Below are 11,428 nucleotides of genomic sequence, written 5' to 3' on the forward strand. Positions count from 1 at the left end.
GTAAACGGCCCAGATTATGTGCTTGGATTGCTGACACAGCAATGTAATAAACAAACAAATATTTATTTATAGAAATAAATAATAGGGGGCGTAAAAGGGAGCGTTTCAGCAGGTGCAACTTGAGGCCAGGGATCAGGACCTGGGGCTGGCATTGTCAGGGACCTGCTGGTGCTCACTCCCCCATTTCTCATACCTTCCAACATTTCTCCAAAGAAAATAGGGACGTCCCATTCCATATTGATAATTTTATTATTTATACCCCACACATCTTACTGGGTTGCCCCAACCACTCTGGGCAGCGTCCAACATATATAAAAACATAAAAAATATTAAACATAAAAAACTTTCCCTATGCTCAGGATTGTCTTCAGATGGCTCCGGGGTCTGATAACTCCATACCCTCCAACATTTCTCCAATGAAAGTAGGGACGTCCTCAAGAAAAGTGGAATCAAATCTAGAATCAAATCAGAAACCGAGATTCTCTAAATCAGTGATGTCCCTGGAAAATAGGGACACGTGGAGGGTCTGCTTTATTTTACCTCCTTTCTGCTTGTTTGCCTGCCTCATCCAAGCACATCATCAACATCCAGGAAGCTGTTTTCACCGGCATTGCTCTCTCCTTCTGAGAAGTGATGGGGATTAGGTCATGATGGAGAGGGCAAGCAGATGGCCAGTGGCGAAAGTGGCAAAGAAGTGAGCCCACTCAGTGCCCACTATGGGCATTTTGCCCAAGGCCAGCCCCCAGCCCCCATTCTTCACTTCCAAGCTAACACTGCCAAGGGTCCATCTGCTTCAGTGCAAAGGTTTTGAACAGCCCAAAGTAGGAGGCACCGTGTCGCTGTTTTCCTGCTCTTATAAGCACCATTTAGCCACAAGGGGGCAGTCAGACTCAGCTAAACAGAAGAGGATGTGCAAGAGATGCTTCTATACATCATGTTTGGGGCTCCAACTCCCATCAGCCCCAGCCAGCCAGCACAGCTGTCTGAAACAAAACATCTGGAAGTTACCAGGTTGGCAAAGGCTAATATAAATGGACAGACACATACACACATACCCCATACTAACCCAAACGTCCTTGTTCCCTCTCTGATGTGCTAAACAATATTACAAAGAGATGGAGAACAAATATTGTTTTTAACAGGAGATTAGACAAAATAAGAAAAGTAAGACTTTTTAAGAAGCTGATGTTATCTATACTTGGCATGGCTAGAAGTTTCTGGAGCCAATCAGAAGCTGTGCCTTGGTTTCTGAACATTTCTGGAAGTTGAACAGACTTCTGGAACAGATTCCGTTCGACTTCCGAGGTACCACTGTATATCCCACAAGTCCCTGGTTCAAAGTTCGCCTAAGCTATTCACTTGCCTCAGTAGCCTTTGGGGGTACCTTGTTGTATCAGTCTCAAGCCCTCATGAAGGTTTATAATGCTGGCCTTGTGTGGTTGAGAAAATGATCGCGATGTGGTATGTAATGTTCTTTGAAATACAGTCATACCTCGGGTTGAATGCGCTTTGGGTTGAGCGCATTCGAGTTGCACTCTGTGGCAACCCAGAAGTAACAGAGTGCGTTACTTCCGGGTTTCGCCGCTTGCACAGGCACAGACGCTCAAAATGACGTCACGCACATGCGCAGAAGCAGCGAAAAGCGACGCATGCATGCACAGACGTGCCGTCGCTAGAAAAAATTACCTCTAGATGCGAACGGGGCTCCGGAACAGATCCCGTTCGTATCCAGAGGTACCACTGTATATTATTGCTGCCTTCAAGGGAAATAGGGGCCAGGTGCACACAGGAGTGCAATGAACTGTGTGTACGCATTCATGCGTAAGCAGGCCAACATGAAAGAATATCTGAATGTGCCGTGGCTATCTTTAGGGCCTGTGTTGGTGCCCACAAGTGGGTGAACATCTGTGACTGGGATTTTCTAGCTGAATGTGGCTGTTTCGGGTGAGTGGGCTGAGATGAAGTAATTCTGCTGGGTAAATTTAGTGCAGACAGAATGTTTCTGGCTGTGGGGGGGGGGGGTTAACTGACACATAGAGCAGAGGTGCCAACTTGAATGAAATATTGTGGGGGCCCAGGTAAGCCCTGCCCTGCACAATTGATCACATTACATGGTGCACACACACCATTTGAATGGGAATGCCCATCAACTTTGTCGGGGCTCAGCCCCCTCAGATATTTTATTGTGGGGGCTGAAGCCCACATGGCCCTTACAGTTGGCTCCTATGACATAGAGACAGTCCATTGGTATTTCTGATGGAGGTGAGATAGCAATAAATGAAAGTTCTTGAGAAGGTTCTAGGGTGCTTTTTCCTTTTCTTCACCCTTACTGTAACTTCTGATCTCCCAAATCTGAGAAGGGCTGTTAACTTTATTTTCTTTTACTGCCCCTGGCCCTGTGCCTATATAATCTGACATACAGAAGTTAAATGGGTGATTCTCTTCCTGGCAAGATATGTGAAAGACCACACACAGGTACGTAATCTTAATCTCTCTCTCTCTCTGGTGCTGCTGTTAAAAAGGCACAGGGGAGGAAAAAGCAGGGGAGGAAATGGAAACCCCAAATTGGCACAATCTTGCCCAAAATTGGTGACAGTGATGAAACGGGACGTGCTGCCCCTGTTGGTCTCTGGGGCATAGTTTGCCACTCTAACCCAGGATAGCCAAACGCATGGCCCTTGGTGCCTTTTTCGACAGCCTTTGGTAACATTTGATGCCCCCCAAGCCCAGTCAGTGAGGCACGGGGCTTGGGGAAGGAGGCGCAAGGCACTGACAGGGTCCTAGAGTTAATCCTGCTGATATAAGAATTCCAAGTTCTCAAATATAGAATAAATGTTCATAAATGTACAAAGCAAACAGACATGTAAATATATAAATCACATATCTGAAATAGTACAGGAGAGCAATCCTGAAGCCATTTTGGCTCTCCCAAATTGACCTCAAATATTTCTCTGCAAGGAGGAAGGAAATGGGAAAAGCTTTCTAGTTGTCTTTGGACTGTAGAGGCTTACACCTCCCTGCAAATACAGTACAGTCTGGCAAGTATCTGTTAAGCTGAGCACACTATTGATATGTGTAAGAGATTCAGGAACTAAAGTATTTACCATCACAAAGGAATGGCCAGGCTACCCAGAAAATGCAACCAAGTAAGGTATTATCAGGCATCCTGGCAGAAAGGAGAGAAGCAACATTCTCAAATTTCTGCTGGAGACTGCCTCCTTCAGTGATGTATATATGATGTTTTTGGGGGTAGCCTTGGGTTAGAGTGGTGGGCAATTTCAAAAGACTTTGTAGAGGCCTGTACACCATTGTTCTGGTCTCTCCTACCTCCTTGTAAGGAGAGGAGGGAACTCTGTTGTGACAGAAAAATAAAGCTCTGCATTGCTTTCTATGGAACTTGCCTCCATCCATTCGTCTCTAACTGATCACGGACTTAGGGGACTCAGCAAAAGCCAATCCCCCTATTTTATCTATAACACCGCCTCCTTCCCAAAGCCTAGTTAGTGCTTTCCCAGATTTGGGAAGGAGATCTTAAACCATGGCTGAGAGACTAATGGAGGTTGCAGGTGTAGCTTTGCCTCTACGCAAGGCAGGATGTCCGTGGGTTTTCAAAGCACCAGACCTTTGCTGATCAGCTAGTGGCAGGTTTCTGTGATATGCCCATGGTTCTGTATCAGGTTTTTTTCCCCCCTGGAAGAGGGAAGGATTAGAAAATGTACTCTTTCCCCCTCCTCCCCTCCATCTCAATATCCCACCTGCCACTCACAGCTAATTCCTCCTGCTGATACACAGCCTGGATCCCCCCCCCCCCCCCCAGGGATGGCTCTGGTCTAGACAGGGCAACTTGCCATGATCCAGAGATGGACTGATTGAGGGCAAGCAGAGGTCAACTAAAGCTCTTTGCCTCTGCAAGGAAGGGGGCATCAATCTTTCTCCGCCAGCTGCCTTGACAAAAACATCAGAGGTAAGGTCAAGCCACATGGCCACAGCTAAGCTTCCACGAGCTTATTCTGTAATCAAATCAAAGTTCTGTACCAAAGGAACACCAATATTATTTTAAGCAGCTAGCGCTGAACAGCAACGAAACATCTGAGCTAGACTCACTGCAGCCATAAGCTCTTCAGGACTGGTGACATGACTGATGACAACTTTTGACAAATTGAATGGTTTTATTTTTTTTTAAAGAGACCACTTGCAGTGTGGATGCATCCTACTGTCAGGAGTGCTCTGATGGTGTTTCCTGCTTGGCAGGGGGTTGGACTCAATGGCCCTTGTGGTCTCTTCCAACTCGATGATTCTATGATTCTACTTTAAAGGTAAAGGGAGCCCTGAGCATTAGGTCCAGTCGTGGCCGACTCTGGGGTTACGGCGCTCATCTCACTCTATAGGCCGAGGGAGCCGGCATACAGCTTCCGGGTCATGTGGCCAGCATGACTAAGCTGCTTCTGGTGAACCAGACCAGCGCACAGAAACGCCGTTTACCTTCCTGCCAGAGTGGTACCTATTTATCTACTTGCACTTCGATGTGCTTTCAAACTGCTAGGTTGGCAGGAGCATCCTACTTTAGCCTTTGCTAAATGGGTTTGCCTTGCCTTCCAGGGTTCAAGAAGTTGTGTCAGCTGGGCAAAATGTGTGTGTGTGTGTGTGTACAACATCAAGCATCAAGAGACTCAAGAAGCAATATAAAAACTGGTTGTTTATTGCAACAGGTAATAATAAATATAAAGTGCAAAAGACATTTACGATCAATGTCAGTCAAGAAAGAGGTCTCCTCTTTCTTCCACAAATGTACAAACTGTATATTGTGGGGGAGGGGGCAGAAGGAGGTCACTGGGCACAATCCCCCAGAAAGTTTGCCTGTGCAAGCCTCATTGAAATGAGTGGGAGGTACACAGGACAGCCCAGTGAGTTTACGACAACACCCTGGGGAAGGGAAGGAGGGGTTTATTTGGCTGCAGTGGGTGTTGTCCATTCTCAGTGCATTCAGAAGAGAGCCCCTTCCCCTACCGCCCCTCCATACCAGAAGGCAGGATACTTGCCTGTTCTTCCCCCAGGGCTGGGGGAGGGGGACAGCTGTACAATTGGCAGTGAATTCTCCCCTCTTGATCTGGGGATGCGGAACCCAACTCTCACCCTAATAAAGCTTATTGACTCCCAGTTTCACAGCATATATGAATAACGAGCAATCCGTTACGGATGGAGCTTGATGATCTATGGCTGACCTGCATAAGGCTGGAGACCAGAGGCAAGCAGCTCATACCACTTGGACAATGGAGATAGAGTAGTTCAAGTGTATAATCTTACTTCCTATGCTTAAAATAAAATCTGATCTACGGTTGACTTGAGGATAGTCAGGTGAAGATAGCCAACCAAGCTTCTTTTTAAAAGGACCTCTCACTTACATATTACTCAGTCTTTAAAGCTTCAGTGAAACAGCTTCAGTTTTTCTGACAGAAGGCAGAGAGAAGCCTTTAAATGGGGAAGTGTGCTATCAATTCCTGCATAGGGCCAGCTGATCAAGATGTAGAAAAGAAGGGATTCTGGAGTACCTTAGCCATAGGACTATCAAGTCACCTCCATTCAACCTGAATTCTCAGGCTGAAGGGAGAATTAGGCCAGTTGCAGTTAAGTCTTCTTCAGCTTTTTCAAACCTGGGACTCACCTTAAGTCCAAACAAGCATTGAGGGACATACTTGTTTTGTCCTTTTGGCCAAGCCACAACCCAGCAGTGATTCCCAGTGCACCAGCTGAAGGGATGGCACAATGGTGAACAGACTGTTGGGGCACAAGCAAGGCAGACTCAGGTTCCGAAAGGCCAACTCAGCCTATGGAACTTAGAGGGTGTCTAGATGCCAGTCACCCTCTCTGGTTAACTTCTCTCCCAAAAGCTGTTGCGAGGATCAAATGAGAAGAGCCTTGTTCATGCCACCCTAAGCTCCACAAAGGAAGGGTGAGATACACACCGGCAATGGCTGTCCAACTATAAGCCTCTTGCTGGCTTGTTCACATTTTATACTTCACTTTGACATCAGCATACCATATAGGGTGCAATGGCTTAACCCAGCCTTTGCTAACTTGGTGTCCTCCAGATCTACAACTCCCCCAGTGTCCGAAACATCTGGAGAACACCAGACGGCTGAAGGCTGGATTAGCACAATATCATTGCATTACGATATTCAGTTCCCACTTCCCCAAGTAGCTTCAACCTCAAAAAAAGAAAACCTTCTGACAATCCTATCAGGGGTTTGCAGCACAGCTGCATTGCCATTGCTAGGATATGATGCCACAGTGTTAAGCTGCAATTATTTGCGTTTGGGGTGTGTGTGGACAGTAATGATCAATAAGCAGAATGCATCACCTGAATAGATCTGGCCTTAAAGCTCTTCCCCAACAAAGGGACAGGACAGCTTGCCAACACACAGTTGGAGCCACCCTCTTTTCTTCACTCCTGATACACTCTTGTTTTGCTTTTGTAGTCATGAGACCGAAGTCAGGATTTAGTGCAATAGAAAGCAAATGAACCAAAGCCACAACATTGTCCTTTGCTGCAGCACCCGCTTGGAGATGTAAACAGAAACACACATTATCAGTCTTTTTGTCCGCAGAGAGGAAGGTTGCCCCACCCTCCCAGCTGGGTCTGTGGGGCGGCTGGGCTAATGACACAGCACCTCCGTCTCGAACTGCAGGAGCTGCCCCATGAAGCCAAAGTTGGGAGAGATCACCCCACGGCGCTGCTTGACAAAGTCGAAGGCCTCTTCCAGCCGCACCCGGCGGCTCTGGATCAAGTAGGCAAGGCAAATGGTGGCCGAACGGGAGATGCCAGCTTGGCAGTGCACCAGCACACGCCCACTGCTGTTCTTCACCGAGTCTGCAGGAGGAGCAAGCAAGAAGAGCCACATAAGAGACAGCCCACAAGAGCAGCACAGGCCTAGAGCCAGAAGCAGACATATCCAAGGAGCAAGTGCATTTATGGGGCAAGGGGGCCATTTTTGTTGCCTGCATGGTAGGAGGCAGGATGGTAGAGAATCTGCTCTGCATGCAGAAGGTCCCAAATTCAATCCCTGGCATCTCCAGGGAGGGCTGCAGCCACTGCCAGCCAGTGTAAACAATATAGATCTAGATGGGCCAATATGAGGCAGCTTGCTATTTCCCTAATCCATAAGACCAAGTTCTTCTACCAAGTTACTTCTCAAAAGAAGGGTGGGGGGGTGTGCATCTGTGTGTTTGCTTGGCATTCTGCCTGGTACAGCTTTGGAGGTCAACCCCCAACCGTCTACAAAGCCGTCTTGTCACTCACAACATTAAGCAAAATAGAGGTTCAAAGAATACCAGTGTGCCATAGGAATAGCAAATCTCTCAAAATCTCTTCCACTATCACAAGGGATAACTTAATCCACTGGAATATGAGGCAGGTATGGATAACAGTTTCTCTACCACGCACCTGCCGCCATTTGTGGCAAAATCCTCCCTACAAAGTGGCAAGATGGTGCAGACAACCAAGCCCACCATTAGGGAACGAGAGTTCTTTGTTCAGAAAAGGTTTGCCTGACTGGCCACCTGCACTTACCAATGAAGTCAATGGCTTCCTGGAACCACACGCTGATCTCAGCCATGTGGTTGTCTTCGACTGGGATGCTCTTGTACAGGAACTGGCCTTCGAAGTAGTTGGGGCAGCTGGAGGAGACGTTGAGCACAGCAGTGATTCCGAGGGACTCCAGAACCTCCCGGTTGGAGGAGTGGTAGCAGCTGCCCAGGTAGAGGAATGGCAGAATCTCCACTGGGCCCCCCTGCAGAAGAGAAAGAACAAGGAGAGTGCGCCCATCAGCCTTTGTGCCAAAATAGGATTGATGGTGAATATTGTAGGGATGAACCAAGTTGTGTTACTACTATACTATCAAGGTTTATTAGTAGATTAATAAACTAAGCTGATAATGCCAAGGTTGCAGGTTCAATCCCTGTATGGCATAGCTGCATATTCATGCACTGCAGGGGGTTGGACTAGATGACCCTCAGGGTCCCTTCCAACCCCACATTTCTATGATTCTATCATTTAGTTGGTTAATGGGCAAGAGCTTTGAGCTGAAGAGACTTCTGCTTTTTTAAAAAAAAGGTTATTTGAGTCTTGTATGTTACTGCAAAGGGGAGGAAAGAAAAAAACATTAGAGATAACTCTTCCTTTTAACAAAACGTTTACTGATTAAACTATAAACTCTTGGTCTTCCTTGGATATCTTCATAACCATCTATATTGAGGTTTTGGTAATATGCAGTCATAAAAAAGAATAACTGATTTAAGTTTTTTAAAATTTATCTGTTACTAGGCAGACCATAGGCACCAACTAGGGGGGGCCGGGGGGCACGACTGACATTAGCACATCACACAACATGCTGGTGTTACTTGCGTACGTCGCGTGGTACCGGCCCCCTCAATTGCAGGGGCAAGGCAGCGCGCTTGAGACCGACAATGCATCAGGTGAAATCCTTAAAGTAGGTGACAGCCTTGGTGGTTACCAGCTCCAAGCCTCAGGGAGAGGGTGGACAAGAACACCTGAATAAATATACCTTTATGCAGTCTCAATTGTATTTTGTCATGCGAGCAGTAATTTTACTAAGATTACTCACATAGCAAAGTCTAGACAGTGCAATTAAATGGCCCAGAATATTAATTTTAAGAAATATCTGCTTAGCGTAATATGTGGGGGAGGGGGAATTGGTATTTCGGCTTCTTGCTGCTTTGGTCTCCAGATTCACATGAACTTACCTGGTCATACAATGGAGTAATTGCTTCTCTGCTGTTGTCTTCAGGGCTTTGGAGAGCAGGAGATGGAGATGGAGGTGATGTAGAAGCTGTTGGCGATGTGAAGCACAGTTCTGGAAAACTGACTTGGAAATTCTCAAAGCCACCTAAACATCAGACGAATGAAGAGTTTTTAGTGTGTATCTCAATTGAGGATGAATGTTATACAGATGCAACCGCTAAGGGCATATCGAACTGGAATAGTTCATAGTGACCACACATTTCATTCAGATCTATTCATAGTGCCTTTAAAATACACTTTCATTAAAAAGTACCTGCAGTTACACCACTATTGTGGCCACAAACTTTAACCTGTGTTTGTGATATCTTGTATGATTGATTATTTTATGCATGGATGGGCCCAGATTTACTGCTGTCAGTAACAAATGTATTTATTTGGTATCTGGTGTTGTTGTTTTTTGGTGTTCATGCAGCCTAATGAAGGTGCTACATTATGTGACAGAGCAAGAGTGATATGGCTCTGCATGCAATATCAAAAGCAGACATGGTTACAATACTGAAGGTGCTAATCAGATTAGCAAATGACCTGTTCACTTTAGCGCCAGGGCAGCCATTGAGGAAGGGATTTGTACATCCACTGCTTTAATTCCAATTTAGTTACCACTATAGCAGTCAGACTTAGCTGCAAGTAACCTTGGGAACAGCTGGAGTGAGTCTGCTTGGGATACAGCAATTCTATTCCAGGGCTATCCTGGCTTTATGTTAATGCCTCCTAATTAAACTAAACTAAAAAAAAAAATCCCCCCTAAAACTGAATTTTCTTCAGTTCTCCCAATTAAAGATGCAGTTGGACTCAAAGGTTTTGGGGAAAAGGTGAGGAACTCAGCTAAGTGTAAACTTGTCTTGGCAAGTTGAAGCCTCTAGAAAGATTGCCATAATACATCAAGGCTTTTTATTTTTTCCTATCAAGTCAAATGTTTGAACTTGAAGCAACTCCTTTCCACCCCAAAATAATTATAATTATTAATGTTATCCCACCCACCATCCCAAAATAGCACAGGATAAAAGTTTAATAAATATAAATAGATTGCCTCTTGACTAAGATCTACTTAGAGTAGGCCTCCTTAAATTAATAGGCCTAAGGTAGTAATGTCCATTAATTCCAATGGGTCTACTCCGAGTAGGCTTAGCATTTGATGTAACCTATCATGTATGTCCATGTAGAGTGGGCAAATAGAGAGGCTGTGACTGGCCCACCGACACCTAGCGAGCTTCAGTCCTGGGTGGGGATCTGAACCCTTCCGGGGCCACCATCTACAGGCTTCCCTTTCCTTCAAGCCCCATCCCTCCCTCTCCTGGAAGAGGGTCGTGTCTCGCCCTCCTCCCCCCGGAAGCCCACCTGGCGGCAGTGCTCACCTTGCAGCAGGTAGATGTGCGAGGTGCCGGCCCGCTCCTCCCGCAGCAGCGCGTTGAGCAGCAGGCGGGCCAGGCTGTCGGGGCGCAGGGCGGCGGGCGAGCGGCTGGCCTCGTCCAGCACCACCAGGTGGCTGAGCTCGCCCTGGCGCAGCCGGGCCAGCAGCGCCCGGTCGGGGAGCAGCCAGTCCAGGCTGACGGCGCTCCGGCCGCGGGAGCGGCGCCGCAGCAGCCCGTTCCAGTGCACGGGCCGCGAGTCCAGCAGGTGCGCCTGGCAGAAGGCCAGGAAGGGCCGGCAGTCCAGCGCCAGCGTGCGCGCGCTCTCCCGGGGGTCCCGCAGCAGCGCCGCCAGGCCGGAGCTCTCCAGGGCCACCACCTCCTCGATCACCATCCTGGCGCCCGAGATCGAGAGAGAGGGCAAACAAGAGTAATAAAGGTGGAAGACAGGGGCGAGCTTTCGCGCAACAGTCCCGGCGACGCCTCTCTTGCAAGCCAGCGGAGGATCCGACTTTGGTCCCAGCTCCGCGCGGGAGCTTAAGTACCGCGCCGCTCGCGGGCGGTGCTCCTCCCCGGGCCGCCATATATGGAAGTGTGCGTCACCGAGGAACTCCCAGGCCGGGCCCTCCTCCTCACGTGGAGGGAGAGGAGCCGCGCTCGGGCCGCGGCGGTGGATCCGGAGGCAGCCAGACGGAATGAGATTATCCGCCTTGGCCCATATTGGGGAGGAACTGTTTCCTTTTCGTGCCAATCTCTTCCGTCACCAGACCTCAAAGCAGCCGCAGATGGAAGTTAGAGACTCGCCTGCTAAGAGGATCAGCCTGGCCCCTGAGAACGGGAATCTGCGCCTAATATTTCCCTTAAAACTCTAAAGGACTACATGTATGTGTGAATGGGCCACTGTAGGCATCATACACTACAGAAACATTTTGCATATTTCCTTCCTTCAGCTCAAAGGGTTCTTTTCGGTGAACTGCATTTAGCAGCCAATAATCATGGAATCAATTAACTGTGGACTTGGAAGAGACCCGAGCGTCCTCTGTTCCAAGACCTTGCAACGCAGCAATCACAGCTAAGAAACCCCTGACAGATGACCACCCCCAACGCTGTTTAAAAACCTCCAATGAAGGGCAGTCCACAGCTTCCCAAGGCAGTTCCTTCCACTGTCAGACAGCTCCTAGCCTCAGAACATTCTTCATATTTAGTTGGAATTTCCTTCTTTGCAATTTGAATCAATTGGTTTGGGTCCTAGCCTTCAGAG

At 47.8% G+C, this 11,428-nt stretch overlaps 1 protein-coding gene across 1 annotated transcript; it reads right to left on the bottom strand.

Annotated features, from left to right (window-relative positions):
* Positions 1 to 4,678: 4,678 nt before the first annotated feature.
* Positions 4,679 to 10,746, bottom strand: DUSP2 (dual specificity phosphatase 2). Its single transcript, XM_083751274.1, has 4 exons — positions 10,174 to 10,746; positions 8,761 to 8,903; positions 7,568 to 7,787; positions 4,679 to 6,868 (listed from the first exon to the last, which is right to left on the bottom strand). Exons 1-4 carry the CDS (start codon positions 10,559 to 10,561, stop codon positions 6,654 to 6,656), a joined length of 966 nt encoding a protein of 321 aa, XP_083607400.1. The 5' UTR covers positions 10,562 to 10,746; the 3' UTR covers positions 4,679 to 6,653.
* Between the last annotated feature and the right edge of the window lie 682 nt (positions 10,747 to 11,428).

The sequence above is a fragment of the Podarcis gaigeae genome (assembly GCF_964106915.1).
Source record: "Podarcis gaigeae genome assembly, chromosome: 8".
Lineage (NCBI taxonomy): Eukaryota > Metazoa > Chordata > Lepidosauria > Squamata > Lacertidae > Podarcis > Podarcis gaigeae.

What these genes read in the sequence shown, in the direction of transcription:
- DUSP2 (XM_083751274.1), bottom strand. Translation starts at nt 10,561, where the DNA reads ATGGTGATCGAGGAGGTGGTGGCCCTGGAGAGCTCCGGCCTGGCGGCG. An exon ending in GCACATCTACCTGCTGCAAG is followed by an intron (nt 8,904 to 10,173) that starts GTGAGCACTGCC and finishes TCTGATGTTTAG; the next exon opens with GTGGCTTTGAGAATTTCCAA. An exon ending in TTACTCCATTGTATGACCAG is followed by an intron (nt 7,788 to 8,760) that starts GTAAGTTCATGT and finishes TCTCTTCTGCAG; the next exon opens with GGGGGCCCAGTGGAGATTCT.